This window comes from Mchenga conophoros, linkage group LG1 (assembly GCF_057382185.1).
Source record: "Mchenga conophoros isolate Kocher_MC1m ecotype Shallow Benthic linkage group LG1, M_conophoros_male_GT1.1, whole genome shotgun sequence".
In the NCBI taxonomy this organism is placed as follows: domain Eukaryota; kingdom Metazoa; phylum Chordata; class Actinopteri; order Cichliformes; family Cichlidae; genus Mchenga; species Mchenga conophoros.
Window position 1 is genome coordinate 2,207,608 of NC_140526.1, and position 13,107 is coordinate 2,220,714.

Genomic DNA, 13,107 nt, shown 5'->3' on the forward strand with positions numbered 1-13,107 from the left:
TTGTTGATAAATAATGTTGAAGTAAGTTTCTCATACAAAATTTCTGGGTGTGATAATAGACAACAAAATCTGCTGGAAACCTCACATGAAGCATATACAAGCTAAACATTTTTTGCCTTCCAAATCACTCCAGGTACTTTACTGTACACTTACACTGCCATATTTGGCATATTTACTGTGTGGAAATCTGGGAAATGCACACCAAACTTCACTTCAGCCATTATGAAAAAAGCAATCAGGATGATTACTGAAGCAGGATTTAGAGACCACACTAACATTACGTTTATGACGTTTATGGATCTTGTAAAGTATAAAACTGCAAAAATTATGTACAAAGCCAGATACAATATGTTACCAGGAAAAGAACAGAGGATGTTTTTGACAGAGAAGGGGACAATTAAACCTGAAGACTCGAACAAAGGTTAAAACCTTTTGTGTTGCCGTTTGAACAGTTTTTCTGTGGACCTACAGCAACGTTCAAGCATTAGTCAGCTCATAAAGATGTTTCGAAAACTGCTTTTGGAAGAATGTGAAACTGATAAAGTTGATGAGCCATTGTTTATGTAACTATGCTATCTATCACTGTAGCTATGTTAATACTAGAGATGGACCGATCCGATATTACGTATCGGTATCGGTCCGATACTGACCTAAATTACTGGATCGGATATCGGAGAAAAATAAAAAATGTAATCCGATCCATTAAATATCACGAAAGCACCTCACAAAACTTGCAACACGCCGTAACTCACCTCAGAACGTTAGCACTCGGAGCAGTATGCATCACGTGATAGAGCGGCTGTGGCATGCGGGACCTGTCGGTGGTCTGGATAGCATGTGGAGCTTCGCTAGCAACCCGGCATTTCATCTCCGACAAAGTTATCCCCGAGAGAAGTAAAGCAAGTGTGTAAGTCCATCTCTGAATGTTTGTAAAGCATTCCTGCGTTAAGCTTAACAAACGACTGCCTCTCCTGCTGCTACTTCAATCATGAAACTGCTTAACGATCAGCTGATCGGCTTTTCTGTCGCGAGTCCATCTCTCTGGTTTGCTTTTGGCCCACTTTGCACCAGAAAGAGGAAACCAGCGGCTGAACAACAGCAACACGTTTAAGCTTGATCAGCTGTTGTTAGAATTTATTTAATATTACTTTCTACTCGAGGATCTTTTTCTACGTAGCTGACGCTGGTAACTGTGCAGGGGCGGATCTAGCAAAGTTTAGCCAGGGGGGCCGATAGGGCATTAACAGGGAAAAGGGGGCACCAAGACATACTTTTCTTTCTTATTCTCATTTAAAATGTCTAGCTTTTAATAAATAATTATCTGACACCCAAAGTTTTAATTTGATGTAAAATGAATAGAAGTCAATTACTGTATATAGTGACTATTAAGTCTAATATATATACCCTAGTAAGCTATAGTACTTTTTCCTTTGGGAAGGTACCATCTGTGCAGTCTGCAATTTTGTTGAAGAAAGATGTTGAATCTATTTAATATTTCTTGAAAAAAAATTGATTTCTGTGCATTTTTTTTCACACTGCATCAAATTAAGGTTGATTACGTCGATTAAGCATCATGAGGTGGAGCGTGAGGGGTGGTTCCCTATTTTTTATTTATTTATTTTTGTTGTTGCTGGGAGTTGGAACCCTATTAGTTAGGTTGCTTAATATTTATGCTAAGTACTCTTTAAAATACCAGAATAGGGAGGATGGTGTAGGTCTAAGTTTATTAGATTGATCAGTATTGCTGAACTATGAAATATTTTTTTTTGCATACAGGTATAACAGAATAGCTTTAGTGTAGTTGTTGTTTTAAACTTGAGTATGAACTTATACAAAATGCAGCAAGATATTTAAAAAACAGTTTTGTTGATTAAAAAACACTATATCGGATTCATATCGGTATCGGCAGATATCCAAAGTTATGATATCGGTATCGGACATAAAAAAGTGGTATCGTGCCATCTCTAGTTAATACATGTCCTTCATTCTTGTTTGCTGTGTGGGGTAAGTGATGACGGGAATCAGGGGTAACAATGAACAGTGGGATTCAATAGAACTAATACGTATGTTATACTTCTTCCTACTCCATTTCAGACTTAATCATTGTAATTTCATTTAGACTATTTTATTTTATGTATTTTCTATTTTTGTTTTGTTTGAGCACATACGTGTGTGTATTTACATACATATTCCTGTGTGTACATGTAAATGCATCCTCCTCTCTGCCCCTTAATGCTCTCTGGTCGCTATGGTAACGTGCAAATATTTCTTTCAAAATAAGACACACAGCTACAACACGGGAAAGACCCAGGGAAACCGAGTTAAGGATAAAAACCCTGAAAACCATAAATTTCACACCGAGCCTCAGCTCCCACGGCCCGGCACCAAATGGCCACGGCCCGGCCTTTGGCCCGGGGGTTAGGGACCGCTGCTCTACATCATCACACCAGCAGCACCAGGCTGACCAGAAGGTTCCCAGCTGAGCCTGCGCTGCACTGTTTTCAACAGCCTTACACATGGAGTAAGCAAAGTCCAGCTCTGCCAAAGTGCCATTAAGCACAGGAAATGATGAGCACACAGTGGCCTCACAGTATATCCTGTATATCCAGTGTCGTTAACAGCAGTTAGAAGCCTTCACATGTGTTTGTTGTAACATTAGTGAGAGGATGAAGCCAAAAACACATCTCAAACACACAAATCTGCTTCACATTGTTCTCAGTTTTACACTTTGATTACATATTCTGATTATGACCCGTTTTCTGAATCCCAACAAGCGTCATGTGCTCCTGATATTCAGCCAGCAGCGTGAGTGGGTGTGTGAGCTCTAAGTTTCCAGCACATTTCCAGGCACCGGATGGATGTTTGCCCGTCCAGTAGTCTTACAAACTGATTCACACGCAGTGATTTATCTCTCCCTCCTCCTCTAATGGACATTTACAGGAAGCAGCTGCAGAGTGCAGGCGCGCACACGCACACACACACACACACACACACACACACACACACACACACACACACACACACACACACACACACACACGATTTCAGAGGACGGTGCATCATAGATTCATTCGGAGACTTACCTTAACCTTAAAATATGTCTTCACATTAAAATGTGATGATTTATGTTTTGCTGACTTGCTTTTTCTGCTCATAACATGATTGTGTGAACAGATTTAGGTCCCTACAACATGAGTAATACCCCTCACTCCCGGGGTGTAGCCCGCTGCCTGAGTTTGGGAGTCCAGCAGCGAGAGCGCGGGGAGGTGGAGAACCTCCCCTATTCCCTCTTCTGCTGTGTCTATAACTCTCTCCCACTCAGCCTGTGCATGTGACTGCTATACATCATTCTCCTCAGCTGGGATTCGTGTCTCTCCCTGTGGTTTCTCTGACCTTGTGAACTGAAAGAACACCATAAAGACACCTGCGCTCTGTATGAGGTCGGTGTGTAGTTTGTGGTCCACCGCCGTCAGCAGTCAGGTCGGACATTTGGGAATAATCTTGTATCCCACACAGTGAGAGTGGATTATGCAGCCTTGTCCTTGTTGGGGTTTTTGTGCAGCAAATAACTGAGACCAGCAGCTCAAAACATTATCTGTGAAGTGAAAAATACTGTGATGAAAAAAATAAAGGAACGCTTTGAAAACACGTGAGACCTCAACGTGAAAACAATCATGCGGGATATCTATACTGATATGGACCTGGGAATGTGAATAATCAAAATACAGAGGGCTGAAAAAATGATGCAGCAGGCGAGTCACATTTGTTCATATTTCATTGCAGCAGCTCAAAATGATACTCAGTAGTTTTTAGGGCCCCGGGAGCTTGTGTATAAGCCTGATAATGTCAGGGCATGCTCCTAATGTGAGAACAGATGGTGTCCTCCCAGATCTGGACCAGAGCACCACTGAGCTCCGGGTCTGAGGAAACATAACATCCCAGAGGTGTTGTGTTGGATTTAGGTCAGGTGGACGTGGGGGGAAGTTAATGGATCAGTTCCTTCATCCTCCAGGAAAGCAGCAGAGAGACAAATGAACACAAATGCCAATCAGGCTCCACAATGCTGGGCCCTCCCCTGGTTGGGCCCTCCCCTGGTTGGTCCCTCACCTGGTTGGTCCCTCACCTTGTTGATCCCTCCCCTGGCTGGGCTGTCCATCTGGCTTACTGACAACCCCTGACCAGTCGCTCACTCTTGGTGAGCTTCCTTTCCAAGCTGACAGTTCAGCTTGTCTAATGGTTTGGTGGTTTTGCACAGGACTTGGTCTCAGGCTGGTTGTCACGATGTGTTTAAGGAACTTTGCCGCTCGTAGTCTCTTAATAGCTGTTAGTCCCATGTTGAGGACAGGATGCCTGCGGCGGAGTGTACAACTTGGCTTCTCCCCAACTCAGGTGATGCTTGCTGACCGAAGCTGCTCCGATGGCCCACAGTGGGCATGTTGGTGACTCCACTTTCCCCACACGTGTAGATTTGGTGGTTGAGAAAAACTGAATCTTAGAAGTTACCTGATCACAGGAGCATGTCACACAGGTATCACTCTTTCTGAGCTCAGTACTGACGCTCGTGGGTAACTGGGATCTGGGTGTAAACCCGCTTCGGTTCCTCAGGGTTTCCCAATCGAGTCATCAGTGCAGCGACATGAGAGAAGCAAAGCAAAACTCAACACTAAACTAAATCTCTTCCTGCTGCGCCAAAGCACACAGAAGAGCTTGAAAAAGACACAAACTGATAAATCATAAGGTCAACCAAGCAAAAGCCCAGATGTTACTGAGCTCATTATCTCTACACAAAACAGTGTGACGACTTTTTTAAATGTGTTATTACAGTTATAGAAAATGCATACATTTACACTGCGTTCCACATCATTATGCATGCGACATTTCAGTTAGTTTTTGCTTGTGTTACTCTCACATCTTCTGAGATAACTGCCGTCAGCGTCAGATGGGGTTTTAATTAATTTGTCAGGTCCTGTTAATTATAGAGAAACCTCCTTAAAGAGGTCGTTCAGCTTTATTAAGAGAATCACAGTTTTCGGGCAGCGTGTGGAGAGAGAGATCTGTCTGAAGTTAAAATGAGGCGAATAGTGCAATGTCTGGCAAGACACCTGAAAAGCCGAGGTCATCAAACTGTGAATGGAGTTAGTCACGGCACAGATGAATAAAAGTCTTTTAAAGAAAGTTTCTGTGTGAGAAATTCAAGCAGATATATTCTGTTCATGTCTGGCTCAACATTTGGATTCATGGACTTTGCTTTGCATGATTCACAGTTCAAAGTAATCCTTCTTTATCTGATGCTGGCCTCAGTGCAGCTCCTCAGTTCATCCTCTGTCTGGTATAATTTGGTTTAGCTCCTCCCCCTTTATAGTCATCCTACCTTTATGCCAATTTTGTTTGGCTGCCCCTCACACACTAAAAATGAGGTGGGTGGGGCTTCAGTCCAAAGCCTCTGGCTCCTCCCACCTGAGCACTGACTGTCACGCCTCCCGCCACACAGTTGTGAGCCTGTGCATCAGTGCAACCACATGATTGGCTCATAGGTTTCTGGTCTGGCTGTTGATTGGCTCTTCAGCACCGTCCATGCAGTTAGAGATCTCCTTCTGACCGCACAGAGCAGATTTATGAGGAACAAGCTTGTTGTTCACCTGCAGCTTGCTGTATGCGTGCGGTGCATGCATCATCATAACACAACACATCTGTGAAGTTTTGTTTGAGTGCTCAGCTGATGCAACATCAGACATGTTTTACATAACCGACGCGCAGCACGGCTCTGCATCGTGATTAACGGCACCTAAAAATGATGCTGGACAGAGTGAGAGTGTTTCATCTCCCCCACATGAGATGCCAACATATCTGAAGCCTCGCGTCTCTTTATTTGCAGTACCTGAGTATTCTAGTGTGTTTGATCATACTTTTACAAGGTGACACAGAGGCGTCTTTTAATCCTTTGATTAACTCTGTTGCTTCAAGGATTGAGCTCGCCTCTTTCGCTGTCTGAAGCTCCGTCTCTCTCGCCAGGTGGGAGGTGACGGCGTGGACGGGCTGCTCTGCGTCCTGCGGTGTCGGCATACAGACCAGGAGCGTGTTTTGCATGCGTCTTTTGTCCGTCGACCAGCAAGATATTCAGACTATTTCAGAGGACGCGTGCACGGATTTCCGACCTGCCATCCTGCAGCCCTGCAACCAGGTGGACTGTCCTCCAGCCTGGGAGACCGAGGCCTGGCAGCAGGTACGGACTTTCTGAGCGTGTGTGTACGGAGGGTGATTAATGCCCTGTCTTTCTACCTCCTCGCTCTTCTTCTGCTTCCTCCCTCCAGTGCTCCCAGACCTGTGGTGATGGTGTTCAGGTGCGGAAGGTGTACTGTAAGCAGCTCCTGTCCACGGGGGCCTACAGGTGGCTGGGGGACGACGCCTGCCAGGTAACCAAGCCCGCTACAAACAGAGGCTGTGGCAATATGGACTGTGTGCCCTACACAGCAGGAGGAGAATGGGGAAAGGTGAGCACACAGTGCAGAAATGTCATATTGTTTTTTCATATTGTGCAACGTCTGATTTAAGCTGCAGCTGGATTGTACTGCCAGTGTCTTTAATTAGAGTTAGATTAAACGGCTTCAGCAGCAATCAGAGTGCAGTAGATGGGCAGGAAGCGTGCTTAGAGGCAGGCCTGACCAACCAGAGGTCTGTGCAGGCGAGCAGGGTTAGGACTCACAAACCCAGCCTGGAGCTTGTTTTGGAGAGACAAGACCATTAAGCATGAAACCATCACATGTGGTCTTTGTCTTTTCTTCACGAGCACTGGTAAGAAACCCTTTGCTTGTTTGCTTGCAAACATTGATATAGTGATGTCATCCTAAAAAAGGAGCGTGAGCTTTTTCTCCGTACATGAAATTTGCACATCAGCGTTATATTCCTGCCTGTTTCCTGTGCTTGCTGTTAGAGAAAACCTACAGCTGCCTTCCTGTGTCTCAGTGATAGCAGGAAGTCGAGTAACTTGAAGCTGCTTGCCTCAGTATTTCAGTGATTCGGGTTAAAATATGGTCGATACGTTTTGATTTTTTTTTTACAAATCAATTTTGGTGGTTGCCATGGTAACACATTCCTGCTGAAGAGCCAGGCTGGTTCAGGTTCAGCCCCTCAGGTAGATTTGTTTTGCAGTTAGAGAAGCAGGCAACCGTTCTGCAGACATCAAACTCAGACAGCGAGCGGAAAGAAAATAAACGGGAGGAAAGAACTTAAAGAACAAGAAAGGCAACAAATTATAAACACTAATACTATAAATACACCGATTCACATTAAAAATGAATAAATGGAACAGACATGTGAACAGTTTGCTATAGCTTAACCAGATGAACTATAACAGCTGGGACAAAACTGTTTCAGGCCAATAAAACACAGCTTCAAAGAAGTGCTGTCTGCCAAAAAAGTACAAATCTGAGTCCAGGAACAAATCAGTCACTTTTTCATGATTTCAGGTTTTGCCGTATCCTCCCACTTTATTTATGCTAACACACTGGCAGGTAGACTGGGCCACTGAAAACCATCTGATTGCAGATGTTTGAGGTAACTAGAGCCAGATGTGGGTGTGCTGAGCTCGATATGTACTGAAGGTCCTACACCAGTATACCTGACGCCCGCCTACTGGGGGGAAAACACACACCTGGTACCAACTTTCTAAAACTTATAATGTAACTTTATAACATGAACCATTTCTCACTGTGCAACAACCTAAAGTTATATAATGTTAACAGAGAAGGACCAACATTAGCCTTACACTCACAAACAGACCAGCTCTATTCTGCCAGCTCAACACTTACATCACCACGGACTGCCATTTGGCTTTTTCTACCTTTAAAACCCGGAGAGCAGCCAAATGGCTTTTAGCTAAGCTTTAGCTTCAGCCAAGTGGAAGCTAAATTGGCTAGTCATTCATATGTATATTAGGTTGTTAGCTGGGAATTCTGGAGGGAGGGGAGTGGGGGTGTGTGGATGAGGGGGTGGGGGAGCTGCTAAAAGCTGTGAACTTCCTTTTGTGTTTCATCTTGATGCATTCTCAATCATCCAGGGAAATAAATCTCCAAAAGTCACCAACTTGGAGTGTTTCAGTTTGCCGTCTTAGGGAGAAATCAACACACATGGGTGTATGTCCTTTGTTGCTGAGATTTATTGATAAAAACAGTACAAAAAACCAACCATTTGTACACATATTTACAAATAATAATAAAAAGTGAGTGAGTACATTTCAACATTATACCAGTGGTCTGATTGATGCCACAATGGAGCAAATCGAGCAAAGACTGATAAGTTCGCTGCAATTTCCAGTGTGTGGGGATCATTGGTCACCAACTGCATCACGTGCTACAACCCTGGTCTACATATCACCGTTGATGAACAGCTTTTCCCATCAATGACTCGGTGCTGTTTCCTGCAGTATATTGCAAGTAAACCGGACAAGTTTGGGATCAAGTTTTGGGTGGCTTGCGACCTAAAATCCAAGTACATTTGCAATGTCTTCCCATATCTTGGCAAGGACCCCAGTCGTCCCACTGGGGAGAGACTTTCTGAAAATGTAGTAATGAGGCTGATGGAACCATTCCTAGACAAGGGCAGAAATGTTACCACGGACAATTTTTTCACATCGCTTTCACTTGCGCAAAAACTTCTTAGACTGAAAACCACCATCCTCGGCACAGTCAACAAGATTCGCAGGGAAATTCCTCAATCCACTAGTGGATTGGCTAGTCATTCATATGTAAATGTGGTGGAGCTTGCAAGGGAGTTGGCTCACTCTCATGTAGCTGAGAAGAAGGCAAGAAAAGAACAGTTGCTTCGGACACAACCCTCCACACCTAGTCCTGGAAAAAGAGCCATGTGTCAGGTCAAACACAAATGCAAGAACAATCATGCCACTGTGCGATGTGTTCACTGCTACAGATACACATGTGGTAAATGCAGACTACAGATACCATGGCAGTGCCAGGATTGTGAGTGATTGCTGAAAATGTTGAAATGTACTCACTCACTTTTTATTATTATTTGTAAATATGTGTACAAATGGTTGGTTTTTTGTACTGTTTTTATCAATAAATCTCAGCAACAAAGGACATACACCCATGTGTGTTGATTTCTCCCTAAGATGGCAAACTGAAACACTCCAAGTTGGTGACTTTTGGAGATTTATTTCCCTGGATGATTGAGAATGCATCAAGATGAAACACAAAAGGAAGTTCACAGCTTTTAGCAGCTCCCCCACCCCCTCATCCACACACCCCCACTCCCCTCCCTCCAGAATTCCCAGCTAACAACCTAATATACATATGAATGACTAGCCAATTTAGCTTCCACTTGGCTGAAGCTAAAGCCTAGCTAAAAGCCTACCAGCCATTTGGCTGGTGGTGGGTTTTAAAGGTAGAAAGGTAGAAGCCTGGGACTCCTAGTGTCAATGGAATAAAATAATAGAATCTGAGTCTATTCTCTCTACAGGGCATATGTTACCACCTTCATTAAACTATCTATGGACAGTAATATAGGACAGTAATGTGCCGGGCATATCAAATATTCCAATGAATAAATTCCTTCTTCCCTCACTTTAACCACACCTGACAGGAGAATCAGCCAGTGTGACCCAGCCGGGGTCCTGCAGATCTGTCATGAACCTTTCTGCCGTGTCTAACGTTCCTCTGCAGTGCTCCGTGTCCTGCGGTTTGGGGATCCAGCGCCGGGAGCTGCTGTGCCTCCAGCTGACGGCGGCGGGCCGTCAGGTGACGGTGGCGAGGGAGCAGTGCTCGGGTTTACCGTCCCCGCCGCTCGTACGAACCTGCCGCATGATGGCCTGTCCCAGTAAGAGCACACAAACACGTCCGTCCTGTGGAAAAGACACTTTTCCTGTGACCATCTGTGCGGGACACTGGGTTTGATGCCTGATTTAATGCACATTTATTACACGCACACACTCGTGTTCAGGCTGTTTCACCTGCTTTGCCTTGGGCAAAGGCAGGTGACACGCCAGTTACATCAGTCACTTTAATTCACATAGACTGGTTATTAGACGGCGCTTTACTGCTCTAGATGAGCACTCAACAAACCTCATTCACCCATTCATACACAGAGTGCACGGAACCGCTCTTTTGGTGGTCTCCTTTGGGTGGCGCTGTCACTTGGTGTTCGCTCTCTCTGCGTATCACTTCCTGTTCCTGTTCCAACACAGTGTTTTTGTGTAGCCAGTTTAATTAAAAACTTACAGATAACTTCTTATTTCATAGTCTAATCTTCAGGTGCTTCATCCGAAGCCCACTCTGTGTGTTCACTCACTAATTTACAGTGACAGGGTTCGGCTAGCGTAGCTTAGCTTAGCTTAGCGTAGCTTAGCTTAGCCGGCTCGCTAGCAGCATGGCCTTTTCACCTGTCCCTCCTGCTCATTGTGTCAGGTGTGTAGTTACTCCTCCACCTCCTTTAGCAGTAATGATACTTGTTATAAATGTAGTCTATTTGCAGCTCTAGAGGCCAGCATCACTGAATGGGAGACTCGGATTCACACCACTGAAAAACCCTTAGCTAGCCAGGCCCCTGTAGCCGGTGGTAGCGTAGGCCCCGCTAGCTGTCCCCCGGCAGACTGACCTGAGCAGCTGGGTAACAGGATGGCTGGGTGATGGTAGTCTTAAACAGAAGCCTCAGGTACACCAGCAACCTGTTCATGTGTCTGACTTTCACAGAAGGAGTTTGTGTCTAAGTGTGTAAGTGCTTTCTGTGTAACACTCAGTGAACGCATCGGGAGCAACTCTGGGCTCAGTGTCTTGCTCAAGGACACTTTGGTATCTGACCAGAGTCAGGGATTGAACCGCCATCCATCTGATCAGTAGATGTGTTTTTCTTTGCTTCTTGCCGTGATTTCTGCCACGTCAAAATATCTCCAGTATCCACAGATGATGCTGAATTTTACCCCCCTCTACGTACAGGGCCTGAAACTCTGAAAGCATGCTGATATCTCAGTACGAAGGTTAGATTTGTCAGTGCTTCCTTTAATATAAATCAGCTGATTGTGACGGGTCAGGTGGAATATGTTTTTCATGGATGAGGACCGGGGCGGCAGTGGGTAGCTCGAGGTCCTGGGTTTGAATCCACCATCTGCCCAGAGGCTTTCTGCGTGGTGTTTGCGTGTCGTCCTCGTGTGTGCATCAGAGCCAAACAGGTCAACTGGTGATGTGAGAACCTGATGTGACAGAAAAGGGTGGATGGATGTTGTTTATTGCGATATAAACTCTCTGTGAGGAGGACTGTCGCTGGGACATGGCAGATTACAGCTTGGTGAAACAGTCTCACCCTCGGGCCTCTGAGCAGTGTTTACAGCAGTGTATCAGGCCATCGTGTTTACTCTCTGAATGCTTGAAGGGAACTCGGACTGGCCAATCTTCACGCTAACACAGCGTGCTGTGCTTTGCCATATGCGTGCACGTATGCTGTGTGGGAAGCCTATGTGAAAATCACGCATCGGGTTCAGCAGCTGCTCAGTGAGTGCCGATGACTTCACGTGATGACTGCGGCCAAGCTGCAGGAGACGCCGCTCGCTGACGTCTGTGTGAAATAAACGCCTCGGTGTTGGTCCAACATCAGAGTCACCGTTTGATCTGTTTTTCTAATCCTCCGCGACTCGACTCGCCTGCACGCTGCACAACACGTGACTTAATGCCTCGCAAATGTCGCAGTGAGTCCTGAGAGTCCACGTGTGTTTCAGGAAATGTTTTTTCCAGCTGCCGCCTCGGATATTACCGCCTAATCAGAACGAAGGCCGAGGCCGGGTCAGTGGAAGAGTCCCGGTGTCTTCAGAGCAAACAGATGCTCGAGGTGACTCGATATAAACATGATGTCATGTATGAAATGTTTAAGGAGTTCTGAGAATCAGCTCATATAAATAAACCTTACCTGATTCAAACATGGCTGTCCTCCTTTTAGAGATCATCTTCTCAGGTGTGCACGGACAGCTTCTGCTCTTTTCAGATCTCTCTTCTTCGCCGTTGTGTCCTGGATCTGCTCAGGCGTGAACAAAGCTGAAGTGAACGAAGTTGCAGTAGATCTGGTGAATAAGACTGGCACGACGTGGCGCTCACCAAAGCTTTTTGCACCGCCCGCCTCAGAAGCCTTAAACTCTACATGTTCTTAACTTGATGAGAGGACCAGACAGACTGCTGCCGCTCTCATCTGAGAGCAGGGCCACAGAAAAAGCTCCCACACATCTGTGCCGTGAGATTTGTTGGACTCTCGTTGCTTCTGTTAGATCTGACGGACGTTTTGCATTTTTTCAGACTGGCCGCAGGGTGCTGACAGGAAAACCTGCTACTGTGTGTGGGAATGTTTCCTTTTGTGTGTGGAATTGTTGTTTATAATATCCTTCTGAGTTTTTAGGGAAGAACTGAACAAACAGCCCAGCACTGTGAAAACGAGCTGCTCTAATGAGCTCTCTGACTTTCCTCTGCAGGGAGGGAGAGATTATATTTCCATGTAAACTGGAGGGTGGGACATTTAGTGAATACATGACATTTTGTTTCAGTGAATATGACCTTCACTCTGTTTTTTATTGCTTTTACTGTAACTGGAGCACCATCAGTAACAACAGAATACGTAACAGCTGCCTGTTAAACGTCTTCCTCTCGCAGAGAATGATTCCTGCGTTTCAGCCTGTAGGAACACACGGACAGATAATGTTCTTCATATTGTTCAGGTTGTTTATTTTCTTTATTTTGGTCAGGGATGAGAAAGGAGAGATGCAAGCAGCTGATCAGGGAACCAAACACACGGCTCCTTCACACAGACCTCAGGTCAGTTTAGAAGATAAGAACCACGAGCGATGTAACGGCAGCAGCTGCAGTGGAAGCTGTGTGGACGCGATGCAGAGGAGATGTGTTCGAGTCAAAGCAGGTGACTTTATGGGCAGACTCACACCTGACAGCGTCACGATTGAACTCTCAGACAGTGATGGTGATCATGCAGACATGCATCTTCTCTCAGTGTGTCGCCTGGCACAGATGTTCACGTCCTGCGTGCGATCACGCCGTGCTGAAACGACGCTTTAGTGCAAATTAGCCGTCGGCTGCTTCAGAGGTGCTCGTCTGACGGTTGAGC

At 45.4% G+C, this 13,107-nt stretch overlaps 1 protein-coding gene across 2 annotated transcripts in view; it reads left to right on the plus strand.

The window, feature by feature from the left end:
- adamtsl3 (ADAMTS-like 3) overlaps window positions 1-13,107 on the plus strand; it is a 197,453-nt gene that overhangs the window by 158,678 nt on the left and 25,668 nt on the right. For both annotated transcript variants that reach the window (XM_085275485.1, XM_085275550.1), the window contains exons 18-20: window positions 6,013-6,223; window positions 6,312-6,491; window positions 9,678-9,831. In XM_085275485.1, coding sequence (XP_085131611.1) covers window positions 6,013-6,223; window positions 6,312-6,491; window positions 9,678-9,831 — 545 coding nt within the window. The remainder of the gene's footprint in view (window positions 1-6,012; window positions 6,224-6,311; window positions 6,492-9,677; window positions 9,832-13,107) is intronic.